The 20,212-nt window shown below is 38.4% G+C and overlaps 2 protein-coding genes across 2 annotated transcripts in view; both read left to right on the plus strand.

Moving 5' to 3' along the window:
- The window catches only part of TMEFF1 (transmembrane protein with EGF like and two follistatin like domains 1), a 108,003-nt gene extending 104,379 nt beyond the window's left edge, over positions 1-3,624 (plus strand). Inside the window, exons 9-10 of the mRNA XM_026110307.2 lie at positions 1,228-1,386; positions 2,454-3,624. Of these exons, the coding sequence (XP_025966092.1) occupies positions 1,228-1,386; positions 2,454-2,538 (244 nt within the window). The 3' untranslated portion in view covers positions 2,539-3,624. The remainder of the gene's footprint in view (positions 1-1,227; positions 1,387-2,453) is intronic.
- A 93-nt stretch (positions 3,625-3,717) lies between these two features.
- Positions 3,718-19,359, plus strand: CAVIN4 (caveolae associated protein 4). Its single transcript, XM_026110309.2, has 3 exons — positions 3,718-3,829; positions 3,914-4,577; positions 18,485-19,359. The coding sequence occupies exons 2-3, from the start codon at positions 4,167-4,169 to the stop codon at positions 19,148-19,150; spliced, it is 1,077 nt and encodes a 358-aa protein (XP_025966094.2). The 5' UTR covers positions 3,718-3,829; positions 3,914-4,166; the 3' UTR covers positions 19,151-19,359.
- The last annotated feature ends 853 nt before the right edge of the window (positions 19,360-20,212 follow it).

A 20,212-nucleotide genomic window follows, 5' to 3' on the forward strand; every position in this document is an offset into this window, starting at 1 on the left:
CAGCCTCTCTTTTTCCTTGGAAAATTGCTCCAAAGCACGTCTTCATTGCCACTTTCACCACTGGCACATCTTGCATTCACTGAAAATGTATGTCACTGATCAGGAAGAGCCTCTGTTGAGTTTCCCACTGATATAACTGCTGGTTTGCTCAAGCAAGATACTAATTAGAACAACTGCTTCTGTTCTGCCTTCTACCATTTTTCCACCACCCCTAGCAAATTTCTATGGATTCTTCCATGAACTCTCACTTAAGCAGTCGTGGGCTATTGGGTTCCCTCCCATTAGTGTCCTGCAAGGTAGCTCTGTTTTCCCTGAAGGGACTGAGATTCATTTGAGTGAGCTGGCCAGTTTTGAGTCTCCATGATTTTTCTATGCAGCTGGCAAGGGCAATAACCTGATCTCTGTGAAGCACATTTAGCCTGAAATTCTCATTGACTTTGGGTAATAGCTGCTTAGCAAAGAGAAAGATAGAAAAGACTTGGTTTTGGGGACAGGGGTTTTGATGTTAGTCTTGTCCAATATGTTTCACAGGATTCCGTTTCTCTAGGCTGCAGCTTGAAAAAGCATGTTCTTTTTTCTCACTTTCCAAGGTTTCTTTTCCTCCTTTTCATTCCTCACTTTTATCAATATTCCAGTTGAGTTCTATGAACATATTTTATTGTTTCTTTTAGTCTGTCTGCTTGTTTCATCTAGTTTCTTTATTCTTCCTAAAAACTGCCCCACGTACTTCTTGTGCCAAATCAGGGCCTTTATGATGCAGGTAGTTTCAGAGAGGGCCACTAATACCTTATCCAGGAAAGTGGAGAATATCCATCCTGTTTCTTCTCTTGCCACAGGAATCCAAGCCATTTTTGAATCCAGGCACTACCACACCTCCGCCTTCCCACCAGCTGTTTCTCAGCTACAATCCACACTGCTTCACTCTTTCACAGAACAGGCAGGATCTCAGAGAAGCTCTTTTGTACAGTTATGCTCTTTAAGTTTCATTTTAGACTTCAGAAAGTAGTGCCTTCTGAATTGCTGAAATAGCAGTGATGTCACTGATGAATGTGTTTCTCTCCTGCTGTCATTGTAATATTTTCCAGGCCTTACCTTTGTGTCTTGACCTTTCACATTTTCATTGATACCTGAGCTCTTTATCCCACATCTTGGACTCATTAGTTATCTGAAAAATGACTAGACTGTTGTCAAAATATATATTCCATGAAATATTCCTTTTCTTTTCAGGTGTGAATCAGGATATACTGGACAGCACTGTGAGAAGACAGACTTTAGCATTCTTTATGTTGTCCCAAGTAGACAAAAGCTTACGCATGTCCTTATTGCAGCAATAATTGGAGCTGTACAGATTGCCATTATAGTTGCAATTGTCATGTGCATAACAAGGTGGGTAAATACAAAACCGGCGTAAAATTACACATGGTATGTATATATATCTTTTATGTGCTTAAGTATTTGACCTTCCTGAAGTTTTTTGTGCTTTAACATACATTTAGAAATACCCAAATCAAATGTACCTAATGGCTGGGTAGAATGATTATGCAACATCATATTGCCAGTTTATGTAACACAACATACATTCATTTAAATTCACAGATCATTAGTGATCACTCTGAATCACCAAACCAAATACCTAGCAGAACAGATCAGTCTTGTAGCATATCTAAAAGGTCAGCTAATATTTTAGAACTTCACTGGAGAAATTTCAGCATTAATGATATCTTATAGAAGATATGATTCCCCCCCTCCCTCCCATTGAAACTAGAGACTTGTCAAGTTGCTGTTCTCAAAAGGAAAACTTTATAGGTGCATGAAGCATTTCCGTCCTACATTTGAGCATCCATGCCACACTTTACCTCTTCCTCCTCAACTCTGCTCCGTCTTGCATTGCCTACTCTCTGAAGTACTGAGTACGTCCATTTCCACTCAAAATTGCTGGCTTTCATAAGTCCTTTCTTAGTCATGTAACCATCCCCAAGAAAGGGGAAGTCTGAGTCTCCCATAGAAAGTCTGCAAGGTGGACTCTGCATTGTAAGTGCCAGTAAGTAGCAAGGCACCTGAAGGTCATGTACTGCAAAGGCTGAATGAAAGAAGGCCCCCTGGGCTTGATCCAGCAACAGTGCTAGCATGCACTGAATTTTAGGTGTGAAAAGTAAAGCCAGTGCACTCAAGCAGTACATGTTTTGCCAGCTCGAGGCTGAAGTACCTAGCACCTTGCTCCTTTCAGTCTCAAATTCAGGTAGCCCTCCCTTCAGGGTGATCTTGGTTCCCACAAGTGACCCAGGTGTCAGTCTGGTACCAAACAGCAGGAGCATTCCCCCAGTCAGCACAACTGAAATAGTCTTTCTTATGTCGAGTACAGAAAATAAAGTCAATTTACTATTGCTCATTTGAATTTTATATGGCATATGTAAAAATATCCCTTCTTTTTCTTTCTCTTTTTTTTTGAACAGAAAATGCCCCAAAAACAACAGAGGACGTCGGCAGAAGCAAAATCTAGGCCATTTTACTTCAGATACATCATCTAGAATGGTTTAACTTAGTGATTTTTTATACCTACATTGACCATGTGATGTACATTTTTATTATATCTTTTTTTAAAGAATGGAAATATTTATTTCAGAGGCCTTATTTTTGAACATTTTTAGTGTAACAATGTTGCTCTATATTCTGAAAGCATCAGCTCTAACAGCTATGGACTGTTTTAGTAACTTTACTTTTATGTTTTTGAATACAGTAGTTCATTTTCTGTATCTGTATCACATGGTTATACAATAGACGTGTGCTTTACTCGTGGAATGTAATATTTTTGGGAACACAGACTTATTTCACCAATGGTTGTAGATTAAAAAGCAAAACAACAAAATGTCCACATTACCTAGCAAACAAGGCATGAACTAAAGGTAAAAATGTTTACAGCTTACTTTTCTTATGAGAAACTAGAAAACACTGTGTTTAAATACCGTAGATATTTAAATGTTTTTGGAAGTTAGTTACTGATTTTTTTAGACACTGCCTATCGCATGAACTGTGAAGCTGTGTGCTGTGCGTAGTTGTAACATATTTATAAAATGTATGGGCTGGGTCTAAGCACTACCATCTTCATAAATAATTCCAACAATTTATTTTTAAAGAGGAAAATTATAAATTTCATAATTTGGGAAATTACCTGGTATAGCAGATGGCACAGGTCCAAAAGCAGTAGGTCTTCGTAGCTTTAGCTATTGTAAAAATTGGTGTTGAATAACTGAATTCAAATAATTGGAATAAAGCCTACTTTATCACTGTTGAAGCTGTTTTAATACTTCTTAAACTTTTTTAAAGAGAATACATGTTTTAACACCTACAATACAGATTATATAGTGTTTTACTAGTGCTCTTGTATATTTTCAAGAGCTAAAAATGTCCATCCAGATTAGTCTGCTGGTCATAGCTATATTAATAGACTGTTAGTTGTTGTTTGAAAGATCCAGAGATAAAATGTGAATAGGATGTGTTCAGATGTTTAACATGTAGTTTAGGCTTTCAAAATTCTGCATGTAGGATTTAATAACTTGTTCAATAAAAAATGCTTTCAACATTTTGAACTGGAAAAGCATGTCACAATACAATGTTTTCACTATATTGCCTCTGTTTTAGTGTGTTTATTTGTTACCTAATGTGGTAATTGTAACAATCTGAAGATCTGAAATTGATTCAATTTGATTGAAAAACAGCTATGTTTACTTTCCTGGGTGCTGTCTGAATTCCCCCAGAGGAAAGCACTTCAGTAGCATGAAAACAGAAGTAGATCTTTTAAGAGATGCCAGTTTGCTTTCCTGATTAATTGGTAAGTTACTTAACGTTCCTGGATTAACACTAATAACTTCATCAGTACAGAAGCATGACCCTTTAAATATGTGTTCCTTTCCAGACACTGCTTCCTAATTTTAGAGGTTTCATATTGCTGAAAGTATCTGAACAATCATGTGTGGATATTTCGTAGTCATAAAAGTTTGACCAACCTCCAGGAGTGGAGCTGCACACCCTACTTTGAGCACCGCTGAAGCCAGCTGTCACGCCAGCTTCTTGCAGCAAGTGCCAGAATTGTTCTGATAGGATTTGACCGGCTGTTGCGGGGAACATTTAAACTTCAGCTCCTGAAGACCTGACTGAAGGGAGGCAAAATGGATCACCATGAAATTACGTTGGGGGCTGACAAAATCCACCAAAATCGTCTGTCAAGTGTCACAGAGGATGAAGAAGAACAAGATGCAGCATATACAATTGTGACAGTCCTGGATAAAGTGGCCAACATTGTGGACAGTGTGCAGGCAAGCCAGAAAAGAATAGAAGAGCGACACAGAGAGATGGAAAATGCAATCAAGACCATACAGATTGATATTTTAAAGCTTGCTCAAGCTCATGGCAATACAGGTTATACAGTTAACAAGTTGCTTGAGAAAACCCGTAAAGTTAGTTCCACTGTTAAAGAAGTAAGGGCACGCGTGGAAAGGCAGAGTGTGAATGTACGGAAGGTTGAAGCAAAACAAGAGGAGATGCTGAGAAAGAACAAATTTCGTGTTGTAATCTACCAGGTAATGATGAATCTTATTTATTTTAACAATGTAATTTTGTCACCTCCTTGATAGCTGCTGGTAAAGGTGAATTAATGAATCAAATGATACAGTCTGCCCAACACAGGAGATTTTTGATTCTTTAACATTGATTTCTGTTTCTCAGTGTCTTGCAGCATAGAGCTACTGGTGGCAGTACCCACAGTCTATTATTAGTGTTGGTAGGTTTCTCAGCCAGTAGTGTAAGATTAGCTGCAGATCAGCAAGGACTATTTGTTGCCTCTCTGAAAGGTAATATGAGGCAGGCACTGTAAATCTTGTCATACAAACCATGCCTGACATTCGTCTCTGTTATTTTTTTCACCATATTAGGTAGAAGTCTAAACAGCAAAAGTGTTTGTAGGCTCCCTGGAACACAGACTTTCCTTTAACACTAATTTTAAAATGTATAGTTTATTTTATTTGCAGTATTACCCAGGCTCTTTTTAATGCTGACAACTTTTTTTTTTTCATTATCTCAGTCTACAGCAGTAAATGTACAAACTAAAGCTCAGAGCCACAAGCCCTTCACAACACCAATAGTCCTTATGCATGTTGTACTTTGGAAATGACTTAACACAGCATTAGTCTCCCAATCAAATTTGGCAAGCAAAACATATTTTATTTCATTAGCTTTATTCTAGGATGTCCTTTATTTTTATAAATGTTTGTATTTGAAGAGAAGTTTCATGAAATGACATTATCTTGCCTACATCCATACAAATAGACAGTTATCTGTGTGACTATCGTGGGATCATGGGATTTTTTGCATGCTAGTGCTGCAAAATTCATTTGTTTAATGATCTGATCCTGCGTTTGCTTTGTAGTTCTCCAAGAAGTCAATAGAAAGTGAGTGTTTAACCCTTTTCTGGAATCATAGTTTCTCCTTCAAACCAGTGAGTCCCCAAGGCTTCATTCAAATGAATGCTGTTCATCATTAAATATTCTTGGAATTATCAGCCCTTCTGAGCAATGCAATATGCCCTCATTGTCTAGTCTTAGACCCTAATATTGCAACTGTTTGTACATATATAACATTACTTGCATGAATAGATCTGTGTTTTTTCACTGAGAATGTTTGCCAGTCTATTTAGCTGACAAGTTCTTAGGCATAACTTAGCTTTCTTAACTACTTCATTTGCTGGTACTGGGAGGAAATAACTAAAAAAAGAGAGTAAAAGCTGAAGGTAAAAATGTTACCTCTTTGACATTATGTTAGTAACATATGTAGTCAAATTCTGCCTCCCAGCTTTTCTGAATGACTTATTAGGGATGTTCAGGAGAAAGTACGGGTAGAATTTGGCCCGTTATTACAAGTTTTGCAAGCTGCACCATCCTGATAGAATGGAAAACAGGTGCTTTTGCTTTTTTCTTGTAAATCATTTCCCAGCTAAAGGAAATAAATATTTCTGACTTCCCTGGTTATTAGCATAATGCCATTTCATTGTTTTGTCTCTTCCATAATGCTTGCAGTAGAGTCAGTGCTTTGAAAAATGTTTGTTCTTAAGAAAGTATTCATAACATAATGTCAGTTTTTCTCCTAGCAAGACCTGTGTTATCACTCTTTTTAAAATGTAGCAAAATATTGTGGAAATGGATTTACAAACTATAAAGAATGACTATTGCTACTTGTAGTTATTCCTTACAAAAGGTGGCTTTCATGATGCATACTTTCTCTAATAATTACCTTCAGCAGGAGTTTCTGAACTCTGTGCTGGTTTTGCCAGACAAGAATGACCTGCATCCTGTTCCATACATTTAATTCTTAGGTAGTACTTTTCAGAAATGGAAGCAGCATTTAGGATTTCTCTCTTCCTAGCTTCCCCTTCTATGATAGTTGAGAACCACATGAGAGAAAGAATGGCATCCGCTTTAACTTTCATCCCTTTCACATAGGAGATTGGAGAACCTTCTCCCTTATCTCATTTTCAAGGGGGAAACACAGAGGAAGAGCAATCTGCTGCTCCCCTTAGAAAACAACATTTAATATATTTCTGGTGGATAATAATGGTGGATAATAATCACACTGCTCCATTAGAACTGGAGCATGTACAGGTACTCAGGCAAGTCTCTTTCATATGAGTGTAGTAATTTCTACACTATTGACTTACACCAGCTTAAACATATTGTTGGAGTGCCAATACCTGCATGACTGAGGCTTGGCTGCAATGAGAAGTCTGTTAACAACTACTGAACCAATGTTGTGCACCTGTGCTCTTCACTAGATTTTACAATTCACTATAACCAAATTGTTTACTTGGTGGTTGTGAGTAAGAGCTCATCTGCTGCAAGATTTTTCTGATGAACCAGGTGGGATATTATGATAGAGCCAATGACCTGTGTGGAGTCAATGCAGAATACTTATGTGGGTCATTGCATGTGAGTTTTAGTTTTGAACCTTTTGCCAGAACATCAGCATACAAGGAGAAAGGGAACACCAGTTAAATCCTAATGATTGTTTTAAAGTGGATATCAGTGATAGAGGGAGTAGGCAGATTAAAAAGGATTGTTGGCTAGAGGAGTTTGTCCCAGGAGACCTCAGCCATAATGAAAGGAGTTGACAATATCCTCCCATTCAATGGAGGTAAAATGATCATCCTTGACCATAATGATTAGGGAAATCGAGATCATTCATTTCTAAAAGGCCATGTAGTTGAGGATAAGATTTGGACGCAGGCTGCTTTCCTCCCCAGGCTGATTGCATGATTAAAAATGCCAGGTTACTTCAGACTTTCTAGAGAGGTCATTGACCCTGAAGTGCTATGTGCCCTAAGAGCATAGCAGGGAACACAAAGTACTTTATAGGTTGTACAGGTCACTGTTCAGCTCTATTCAGGTTATTCTGAATAGCCAGCTGTGGGAACTGTCATTTCTCTGCAGTCAAAGAGCAGTTTAACTCTTTCTGACTAAATTATTCAGAAATTAAAGGAGATTTTTCTTTTAATCCTGAAAGAACTTGTTTCCTTTGTTTTTCAGCATGTTTTGCAAGCCCCTTTTTGAATGTGAGTGTACAGTCATCAGGAAGTCCCTGTTAGGTTACTGGGATTTTTTTTTTTTTTTTTGTAGTGTTACTATATATATATGCATCATAAACTAGTAAAAAATACTTATGAAGGGACACATGCATTTATTGCATTACTGTTAGACATTTAAAACTAGCAGACAGTCACAGCGGACATGTCAGAAACTGAGTAAGGTTAGGGCTTGACTATAGTCTACAGCACAGTTTTCTTTTTCCCCCCTGTTCCACCACATGCATGGTGAGGCACTAATAGAAGAAGTCTTGCATTTGTGACTCATATTAAGTATAAAGAAATAAAAATAAAAGTGCGCTGTGGTATATCCTGACCACTGCCTTTCTGCAGCTTGAAGATGTATACTGTAAAAATGCTGAGATTGAGACTGGGAAAATAATCTGAAAACAGCCACATTTGAAGTGAAAGTAAAATCAGGACTTAATGAGCTTAAGATATAAGGTTCCAAAAATGAATTCAAAAAGACCTGACATAAGAACACACCATCCTTTGGCAATGAGTTTTAATTATAGCTGTTCTGAGAAAAAACTGTGAGAGTAACTGTGAGCTGAAAGACAGCAAATACAATGCATTCTATTTTAAAAAGACAGAGGAATTTATCTGAACAATTACCATTCATCTGATATCATTAGTACATAAGAATGATAGGCTTAGAATGGGTTATAGCAATGTTCTGAAGAACAGAATCATTAGTGCCATGGAGTCAAATAGTTTACCAAGAACAAGTTTTACTAGGTAACTCATTTTTTATTATTTTTTTCTGTAGCACAGAAAACATGATAGATCTTACTTTTTTTGAATTTTATGTATCTGACAGCTTACTTCATAACAAATATTCTGGATAAAGAGCAAACGACAATAGGCTATGCTGAAATGGGAAGTGAGAGATTCATGGCCGGTTTCTAAAAGGGACTGCTTTTAAGACCAGCTTCGTCAACCATAATATTTTCATTAATGATGTCGGCACAGAAAAAGATGGATGTTAATAAAATATGCTCAAAATGAAGAGCTGTCAGTCCAGAGAAAGAAATATAGACAAGAAAGTGAATCATTTTTAAAGCTGGAGTAATGAAAATTTAAGTATACACTTTGGCAGATCCTGTACTTAGCAGAAACTCTTTTTGTTAGTATATCTTCTGATGGCTCATGGTGTGTAAAGCACAAAAAAATGGTATATTAATTGCTCATATGCTGACTGAGAGTCCACTTGGTGTGGCTCTTAAATATGTGAAACACAGTCTTGCAAAGATATTGCCAGAAGTGACAGAGAGGTATCCAGTAACCTTGTACAAAACACTTTTTGGAATCCAGCTGAAATATGATGTACTGCTCTTATCATCCATGTTCAAGTAAGGTGAATTTAAACTGAATAGGTTTGGAAAAGGACTACCAAGATTATCAGAGGAATTGGAAACCCTGTCAAATGAGAGGAAACCAGGAGGGCTTAGTCTGAGTTAGTCCAGCAAAAGGAACTGAAAGGGGTTGCGGTTAGCATTTGTAAATACACACAGATGAAGAGAACCATAAAGAACATTGGCAAAAGACGAAATGAGTATAAACTGTCCATGAATTAATTCAGATCCTAGAGATATGCAGGTCTGGATAAAGCCTTCTGCTAGAACACATGAGCAGAGATAAACCTAAATTGCTATTAAAATGGAGTTTGAGAACTTAATGAAAAAAAGATGGCATAGCATGACTACCTATGACAGCAGAGCACTGGGCTCAGACACATGGGCCTCCACAGTGCAATGACACAGGGCCTTTGAACTCTCATGGTGTAAACATTATAAGATCTTTACAGATGAGAAGGTTAATTGACTTAGCTGAAATTACAAAGAATAAGAAAACCCAACAGTTGCATAAAAGAGTGTAGCCAGAGTTTTTTGTTTCTAGTGTCAAACTTAGCCTTTAAGTTCAAACGATTGAGTTGATCCCATGCTGGGCAGCTAACAGACAGACTGGCTGACTGGCAAAGCCAGCTCTTAAAACTGGAGGCAGCCAAGAAGCTCATAAATTATCTGTGATTTTTTTTTTTTTTTAGGAAAAAAACAAATGCATTCAACCAGCAAGAGAAGAACTATAATTCCAGGGATGTGTTCACAAGGCAAGATGCTTGTAGTAGAGGAGAAAAGGGGGGGAAAAAGCAGCTGTTCAACCATTTTTGTATTCCTAAAAAGAAATAGGTTGTTTATTTCACAGGACTGTGTTCATACCAGATTGTAAACTTGATTCTATGCCTTTTGATACACTATAACCAGACTCCCCAGACCTAGTCTTTTGTGATGATGCGAACAAGGGACAGGCAGTCATCCTCTCAGGGCTGCCACTGATTTTTCTTCACCTGTTAACAGAAACTGGTGAAAAGTATTGGATACAATTGTTGGGGGCTTTGCTTGTGTTTGGCCTGCAAGCCATTGGAATAGTATATCTACATAATGAGTCCCCATTTTTCATACCTCTTTCCCATGTTCTTAGAGGCAGCTTGGAATGACTTATCTACAGAAGCTGTGGCTGGTCACTATGAGAACACATATATCTTCAGTGATATTCTTTATGCCTGAGCCCCAGAGTCAAGAATAATTGAGCTTGACTTTGATAATATGCAGTTAGGCTTTAAATTCTCAGCACTACTGCAGATACCTGAAATTGCTTTCTTGCACCAGGCATTACAGGAATCCAGCTGATCAAAACAGCACAGATGCAGAAGTGAGAAACATCTGAAATCATTAATAGCAGTTTCAGAATTTGGGGTGGGAGACATTTTGCCAAGCAACAGATACCACTATCGTAGATGTTTGTACGTAAGCTGGCCTGTAGGTTGCCTTTAAGTGAGCAGAGAGAACCTTATGGATCCTGATTCACCTGACCTATTGTAGACCTCTACTTTTGGATATGACGCCTATGTTGTAAGTACCCACTTCTCTCCATTGTGTTGAAAGGGAGTCTGGAAGTTAGTTCGTGTGGAAACATGGTGATTTGGGCAGATGAGTTCAGCAACTTGTGACAAATGTTTGGGCTTCTGGTGTACTTCATAGCACTGCCCTGTTCTAGCTAGCTTGCAAGAGCAGACATGATGAACGAATGAATGAATCAAAACAACTTTTTCTGTTTTAGCACATCTTGTGATTACTCTTTCTCGCCCACTCACAAAGGTTTAGTATCTACAGATAAATTTGAAGTGACAAATTTCACTGGTTTCATTGCAAACCTGCAGATGGACCATAGTGCAGAACTATTTTCTAGGCTAACTCTGTAAAATAGTAACAAAGTAAAGTAAGTGTGAAGCTTTCATCTTTGAAAGGACATGGAGAACAGGAGTGGTGCCTTAGGACTGGAAGAAGGCTAATGTCATTCCAGTCTTCAAAAAGGGCAAGAAGGAGGACCCAGGGAAATACAGACCAGTCAGCCTCACCTTCATCTATGGAAAAGTGATGGAGCAGCTCATGGATGCCATCTCTAATCATGTGAAGGATAAGAAGGTGATCAGGAGTAGTCAGCATGGATTCACCAAGGGGAAATCATGGTTAACCAATCTGATATCCTTCTATGATGGGATGACTAGCTGGGTAGGTGAGGGGAGAGCAGTGGATGTTGGCTACCTTGACTTCAGTAAGGCTTTTGACAGTCTCCCGTAAGAGCCTCATAGGCAAGCTCAGGAAGTGCGGGATAAATGAGCAGACAGTGAGGTGGACTGAGAACTGACTGAAAGGCAGAGCTCAGAGGGTTATGATCAGTAGTGCAAAGCCTAGCTGGAGGTCTGTAGTTAGTGGTGTCCCCCAAGGGTCAATACTGGGTCCAGTCCCATTCAACTTATTCATCAGTGACCTGGATGAAGGGACACAGTGCACCCCCAGCAAGTTTGCTGATGATACAAAACTGGGAGAAGTGCCTGATACACCAGAGCTGCCATTCAGAGGCACCTTGGCAGGCTGGAGAGATGGGGAGAGGGTAACCTCCTGATGTTCGATAAAGGGAAGTGCAGAGTCATGCACCTAGGGAGAAATAACCCTCTGCACCAGTACAGGCTAGAGCCTAACCTGCTGGAAAGCAACTCTGCGGAGAAGGACCTGGGAGTCCTTCTGGACAACAAGTTGACCGTGATCCAGCAATGTGCCCTTGTGGCCAAGAAGGCCAGTGGTTGCATTAGGAAGAGCACTGCCAGCAGGTGGAGGGAGGTGATCCTCCCCCGCTGCTCAGCCCTGGTGAGGCCACCTCTGGAGTACTATGTCCAGGTCTGGGCTCCCCAATACAGGAGAGACATGGAGCTACTGGAGCGAGCCCAGCAAAGGGGCTACTAAGATGCTGAAGGGCCTGGAGCATGTCTCATCTGAGGAAAGGCTGAGAGAGCTGGGACTCTTCAGCCTGGAGAAGATGGAGAATCTTATCAATGCGTATAAGTATCTGAAGGGAGAGTGTCAAGAGGATGGGGGCAGACTCATCTCAGCGATGCCCAGTAATAGGATGAGAGGCAAGGGGCACAAACTGAAACACAGAAAATTCTGTCTGAACATGAGGAAAAACTTCTTTACTGTGAGGATGACTGAGCACTGGAACAGGTTGCCCAGAGAGATTGTGGAGTCTCCTTCTTTGGCGATATTCAAAAACTGTCTGGACATGATCCTGGGCAATGTGCTCGAGCTGGCCCTGCTTGAGCAGGGGCATTGGACTAGGTGATCTCTAAGGGTCCCTTCCAACTGCAGCCATTCTCTGTGATTCAGTTTTGCTCTGGAGCTGCAAGTAATCCTTTTTATTCAGCATGCCGTGCACTGTAGCCAAGGGCTTCTCCAAATGTTGTGGTATAGCTGGATAATGCTTGCTCATTATCTGTAGCTTGCTGCAGTCAGTTAATGAGAATGAGATGGATTTCTTTATGGTCATTGCGTACTCTTGGTTAAATTTAGGAATTCCTGTCAGAATTTAAGGAAAAGGGATGTTCTGTTGGGCTTCACAAGAGTGAAATGAGAGGGACTGACTGTTCTGGCCACCCTGCTTTTTCATTATGTAAAAATGATTGCAAACACAAGCTGTTGCACTTGGCCATAAGCTCTTACATGCTGAAGTGTTTATTCACTACCTACTTTACTTGATAAAAATCCCTTAGGTGCCCTTTTAAAATAATCCTATTTCTCTCCTATTTGAGCAGATTTTGGCTTGATGGAAGAGATTTTGAAGTGACATATTTAGAGAAAAACGAAGGGAACACTTCAGATTTACAAAGCTTCACCCTTAACTGTTAGAACAGGAGTAAAAGTACTGAATGATTTGTAATTCATCAGCTGTTTGGGATTGATTTAGAAAGTGATTACAGGGAGATGTTTTACTGATTTATCTTGGATGCTGGTTTCCATAACAGATTATTCATTTAATATGCAAATTTCTAGGATTTTTTTCTTAACACCACTTTGATACAGTTTCCTGCTTACACACTACCAGTCATTTGCATCACAGTTGTCATAGACACCACAGCATCAGCAAATCAAACACTGGGTGGCCTACTACCAGTTTGCTGTTTTGCACACTGTCTAAGAATTATCAAGTGTTTATGAATCCCATCTGTGGTCATGATAATCATCACCTGCATATTCCCCTCACATATCCCAAGGCTGAAAGATCATCTGCCATGACCTTTGAACAGTGCAACACAATGACATCTGTCTCTCATCTCTACTTTTGGTGTAAGCAGTTTCTTTAGCAGCATTTTGATTCTTTGCTAATATATATGTATATGTGTTTATGTATGTATATGTATTTTTCAAGTAAATTTTACACTTGAAGGTGCCATAATAATTATTTATTTGGATGTTTTGTTTAATTTTCTCTGCCATGGTTTTCTATATTTAAAAAATTTGTATTCTTTTAAAGTTTTAATTGAAATTAGATAATAATTGGGAGTTGATATTAATCTTTATTAAAGGGTTTCAGAATTATACTTTGAAGCTATTTGCAAAGAGAATGAGAAACTACTTTATAGAATTTCTAGCATATATTTACTTTACACATAAGACAATATCTTCTATTTTCTTCTCCCTGCCTACTCTACAAATTCAGTTCTCATCTCAAAGATGAGAAGAGAATGACTGTGAAGGCACAGTTATCATGTATTTTTACAGTATTTTTTCCCCCTGCAGTTTTCAATTATCTGAGCACTGACATCTCAAGATTCTCACAATGTTGATTATGGGTATTCTCACTTTTAAAATTATTTATCTATTTTTATTTTTCTTTTGTGAGTTGAAGAACAGTCTGTATCTTGTGCTTTGTCCAATTTATCTGGTGCATTAGCCTCCTTCTATAAACATCTTTTCATGAGAAAAATTCTACTGCTGTGGCTCCTTCCTTGAGCCCAGGAAAATGACAATAGTGCCCATAATCTTGTCAGCACCATCACATGTGGATGTAGAACAGCCAGAATTTTGGCAGCCAATGAAAAGCTTGCACTGAAAAAGGCTCATGTGAAGGACACAGACTACAGTCCTTTGAAGAATTTTTAATTGTAAATTAAATTGAAATGGGAGCAGAAGGAGCAAATCACAATGATGCAGTCACATTTTTTAGGGAAAATGACCCTAGTGTTAGAAATATTTGAGTTTGAATATTCATTGTCCCTAAAGCCCTCAGTTTAAATCAATGCAGTGGTGGCCTTCCTCCTCAAAGCTGAGGTTTAGTCATGTGTTTACTTTGTATTTTTCAGCCAGGCCCTTAAAATATGCCAGCTAGGCATACTTTAAAAGTTTAATACTCAAAAATTAGGAAAAGCCAAAGTTTGGTTTTAAAATGCATTCTTAGCATATTTACCGTGCCAACAGCAGTACCAAGCAGTCCTGAATTGTATGACTGCTGTATTACGACATTCTACCACTGGTTTTGTTTGTTAAAGTTGTTTCTTAAGCAACAGCTCTAACTAACCAAATTCCTTACAGCTCTGTGTTCTCTTTATTTCTCTTTCTGACCATCTGAACTCAAAACAGACCCAAACTTTTCAAAGCAAAACAACTTTTGTTTCTCCTCCTCCAAAATAAGTCAGGAAATGAGTGATGCAAATGGTTAGTTTGGAGGTGGTGGTGGTTTTGTACCCCTGGGGGAAAAAAAAAAAAAAAAAAAAAAAGTGTAGCATACATGCTCATGTTCTCCATCTCCTTTTTTTTCTTACCCTAGAGTCCAGTGTCCAGATTTCCCTTACTATTTTAATCCCTTCAGTCCTTCCCCTGGTACTGCATAACCTGAAGTCTTTCTCCTTCCAGACCTCATTTCTTTCCACACACATGCCTTCTTCCAAAATATTTGCAGCTTCAGCAACATAACACCTAATTTACTTCTTCCCGAGCCCCTGTCCCCTTCCCCTTCATAATAACCTCACCCTCTTTGCAGAAGTCCTATCACTGGGAGAAAACATGCTATACAGTCCAGCTCTCCAAGCGAATTACAAGATCTGCTAGCATATTTGTTATGCATAATGTCAAGTGGGAAGGCAAATGGATGAGTCATAACACACCTAGTTCCTCAGCAGAGAGTGAGTTTGTTTGTGTCTAAGATCTCCAGCTCCGTTCTCAAATTGGTAGAAAAAGCATTCAAGTATTTTAGTAGAGGTTGAGCAGTAGTAAGACTCAAGAAGCTGGATAATGTGAGCATGTATGCTACATCTTTTTGTACAAAAAAAACAACACAACCCCCCAGACCAGCCAGTTATCTCACTCATTTCCTGACCTTTTTCTGAAGGAGAAGAAAAAAAATGCAATTCCTTTGCCTTGAAAGGTTTGAGCCTATTTTGAGTTTGTTGTCTGCTGGACTAAGTTTTCAGGAGATTATGGCCATATCAGCATAACAGGAACAGCATGAGCACCCTCTTCAGGATGCTCCATCCAGGAGAAATCATGAAAGGGAAGGGGAACATTCAGCTGCCACAGTTTTGTTTCTATGTTTTTGGTTCTGGCAGGTGCATGCCTTTGTTTTTGCAGGTAGAGTAAATAACCATTGTATTAACCAACATACAGACCACATGACTGCATAGCCTTCTTTCCTCAGGAAATCGGGATTAAAACAATCTGTTTGGCATGACTTTTTACTGTGAAATAATTTCCTGACCTCATTTTATTTGAACACTGACAAATTCAGCTAAGAGATCCTCCCTTCCCTCCAGTGAGGTAGTAGTGGCAGATATGAGCCTTTTCTGGCAAAATGCTCATGTAGAATTTTAAGTAAAAGTTTACAAGCAGTGCCACCCATTACTCTATTTCTAACCCTCCCACCAGCTGGGGCTGACCAGTCCTCCTATTTCCACTCCCACCTGCTTTCAAGCTAAGAGGAATGATGTCACCTGGTTTAGGGCTTTCTCCTGTGCAACTGAAATCAGAAGGTGGCTTGTCTTTGGTTTTAGTAAGACTATAAACAAGCTGGTAGCTATATGCTTCAACTCCATGAATTCCCCACCTAGTGCTAACAAGTATTGCCCTGGCTTTAGGAAGGATGAGCTTCTATATTCTCGCCAACCCACTGGTATCTACTGACAGGAAGAAAATGTTTGGGGGAGATGGAGGGGGCAGAAAGGAAGTACATGAGGAAGGTCTCCTACTAAGACTACTCACTGTATTTTTATTACAGCGTACTAGCCAGGTTCACTAATATTTTCCACTTTGGTAACATCTTCCATCCAGGAATCTTGAGCGGAGATACAAACTTTTAAGCTAATTTTTAGCCTTACTGCATTTGTTTCTGCAAGATGTGTGCAGAAACCAAGGGAAAAGAGAAAATCAGAGATTTAGCAAAGATCATAGAGTCTGTAGCAGAATGAAAAATGTTCCTCAAGACCTCCAGCTCTAATTTCTGAGTGTTGTCTAGAAGACCTTCATCTCATATGTGCTAGTTCATAAGTCTTTATTCCAATATAAGCATATGAAAGTTAAAACTCTCCCTTCTTCAGCTAATAGACTGTAAAGCTAAATACATAAAAGAGCTGGCAATCAAACAAAAAGTACAGACAAATATGCTCTTTTCTTCCAAAGACAGACACAACGTAAATATTGCCTAGAAAACAATCTCTCTGCTTCCTCTCTGTTTTGAAAGTACTCTTCATATATACAGCACACTTTATTCACCATATTGTATTCATTTCTGTATATACTGAAATTTCAGAATAGTTATTTTGGAAACATTTTTGTTACAATTTACAGTGAAGGAGTGGGCTATAATTTACAAACTTTGAGGAATTATTATCCAGCTGTGTTTTGGTTCATTTGCAGAAAAGAAGGGATTGTGTTTATATATAGAAGCCTTTATATAATTAATGTTAATTTGCACATGTTAATGATGATTATTAACAAAGTATTGTTGTTTTTTCCTGCTGATTTTGACAGAGGAGTTGAATAACATTCTGCTGTAATCAATGCAACTAATTTGCCCCTAATTTTTCTAAGCATTAACAACTATTTTACCAGCGGGTTTTTAATGAAGGCAAAACATGATGATAGACTCTTAAGTGGGCTTTAGCTGCCAAATGGCTTAATGCATTTTATTTTACATATTACTTGTATTCTATAAAATAAAATTAAACATGACCTGCTACTGATGAGTCATCATGAAAAATGACAGATGCCTTCCTGTATGGAAATCAGTTCACAATAAAAGATACAGTAAGACCAATACATTCTTCCTGGGTTCACAACTTCTAATATCTCTCCTATTCTCTGTATTAAGTGATTAACATTAAGGGTAGAGCTCAAGCACTGACAGGTCCCAGAAATCAGCTGAAGCAGTTTTGACTAATGGGAAACAACTCATAAAAAGTTTTATGCACTGTATACATTTGCACCTGAACAGCTGGTCCTCTGGGCAGAGGAGCATGTGCAGGAGCATGGAAATAACTAGTAGGAAAGAAAGGGCTGATTCACTGACTCTAACCACAAACTTACAATGTCTATGCAGACAGCAGTCCAGATCAGGGGATCAATTCTCTTAAGAGATCCTCTCTGTTCAGATAGATCATAATATTGAATCCTTTCATTATCACAAGCTTTCTTCCTTTTTTTTAATTTATAAATATATAATACTGCTTACTCATATAGGCCACCAACAAACTGACCAAAGAAAGGGGTACTTGGTCTAGGTCATGCATATATTTCCAAACGGAACAAGTAAAGTTCACCTCAGGCACCAGTTCAGTTGCAGAGTAAACTGTATGGTATTAGGTTTACTGAGTGACATTTCATTCCTTTATTGACTTTGACCCCCTGTTGAGCCAACAAATATAAGTTAATATGTTGGGGTCTGTCCCCTTTTGGGAAACAACAGAAATGTTTGCTAAGTTCCAGTTAGTCAAAAATGTGCAATTCTCTTAATTGTATTAATACTGTAATTGACAGTAAAGGGAAGAAGCCACAGGTATGACAAAGGCACTCATTTGTAGAGTGTACTGCTGATACAAGCATAAAAACCTATTTTGTCCTACAGGATGTTTACTATTATTATTATGATGTTTACTATTACTTACTATGTGAAATAAGGGATCTAGATCCAATCTCAGAGTAGCAGATCAGCTTCAGAAAAACACACACTGGACATACCTACTCTGAAAACCATTAGGGGACAGTAAACATTGGACCATGGCATTCATTATTTTCAGGTAGAAATATACTGAAGATAAATCTTTATTTAGGTATAATGTTTTTATAAGATTTTTCAAAGGTTTCTTCCAGCTGTTTGTATTCAGTATAGATCATGTATGTATAGGCCTACTTTGCTTTGTTGCAATATTATACTTCAGTTGTCAGTATTAATTAACTACAAGCCAACAAACAAAATTCTTGAATCTTTTTAAAATACATTTGCAGGAAGATGACTCTGTGCTTTCATTCACAGGAGGAAACCGAGTGTCCTTCATCTCTCTCTGTTATCAAAGAGAGGACAAGAGGTGAAAATCTAGAGGATGATTTCTTTCCACCTGATGATCTGTCTTCTGATGAAGAATATTATATTGAAGAAAGCAAAGCAACCCATTTCAAGAAATCAGGCATGAGGCGCATAGATGATATCAAAAAGGCATTTTCAAGGGAAAATATCCAAAAAACAAGACAAAATTTTGGAAAGAAAGTAAACAGGCTTCAAACTAGAATAGTGACCCCTGAAAGGAGAGAGAGGATCAGGCAGTCAGGAGAGAGACTGAAGCAATCTGGGATAAGGTTCAAGAAAACCATTTCACAAGCTGCCCCAATGAGGGAGACATTCAAGATCCATAAAAAAAATAAAGAACGAACGGTAGCTGAAGGTCAGGAGGGAATTCAGGAAGGTGGTGCGCACATAGCTTCTGAGACTGCAGCAGCCGAGCCCTTCACTGAAGAGATCTCTTACACAGAAGTGACTACTAAGATAAAGAAAGACAAGAGCAGTGGATCAAAAGGTGCTTCCGAGTCAGCTGGAAAAGGAGAAGCAATCCCAGAAATCAGTTTTAAACAGGAAGGAAAAGAAGGAGGAGGAGGAGGAGGAGGTGATAATGTCCCCCTACTAGACTTAAAGCAATCAGCATAAGAAATCAATTAACATGTACCACACTATCTGTACTGAACAAGACAAAACACAGTACAGATTCACTCAGTTTTAGAAAAATGTGTGAAATTTTGTTATATCAGAAAATATGTATGAGTGTTGTTCTATCATTTACATCTGTGTCTGTAGTGTTCTCTTCCTGACAAAAAGACAAGAAGTCATCCAAATTTAAGAAAGGGGCTCCCTCTCTCTTGAAGTGTACCAATAGCTATCATTATCCCAAATGGAAGTTAGGATTGCACATCAAAGGGAGATGGAAACCTGGTTTATTTTTAAGATTTAGTATTCACTTAACAGCCTAATTATTTTCTATAGTTTTATGTGCAACAGTATAAAAACATTTTCCATTATCTTATACCAAACCCTCTAAACAGAAAACAAACAATAACCAAGGTATTACTTCATATTAGCAGAGCGGAGAAACACAAAGGGTGTCCATGCAGCTATAAAAATCTTTTCTTTCATGGCCCTCACCAAAACAGCAGTAGAAAGAAATTTCTGCTTTATCCAGGGTGTGACAAAATGCAGCAGGAACAATAGATTTTTGGGGAAATAGTGTTTTTTCTCAGTGGAAAAGAGAAGTGCCTGAACTGAATAAAGATTATTTCCAGAGATGTGAAAGCGGAAGGAATGATGGAGTTTAGCAGTGCATTTTCTGCTCTTATGGAACAAGATGAAACAAGCAGAAGACAAGCTACATACGGAATAGCAGGAGAAAAAGAGAATTAAGCATCGTGTTCATGTTTTGGAAAGACCAGAACATGATTGTGAGAAAGGCAGGGATATAAAGAAGTAAAAGGGAATAAGATGAACATATGGGTTGTGGATGAGCAGAGAGAGAAAAATACAAGAATATTGCAACTGAAGTTTGATTCATTTTCTTGATATCTTTGTAAGAATTAATTGTTACCCTATACAGAGAATAAAAGGGTTCATGAATGTAACTGGCAAGATGAGAACATTCTCTGTGTTTTTTCTGAGCTTCACTGCAATTAAAATCTATTTTACAAATTGTTGAAGTATAAGGCCAATCCATAACCCAGT

The sequence above is a fragment of the Dromaius novaehollandiae genome, chromosome 2 (assembly GCF_036370855.1).
Source record: "Dromaius novaehollandiae isolate bDroNov1 chromosome 2, bDroNov1.hap1, whole genome shotgun sequence".
Lineage (NCBI taxonomy): Eukaryota > Metazoa > Chordata > Aves > Casuariiformes > Dromaiidae > Dromaius > Dromaius novaehollandiae.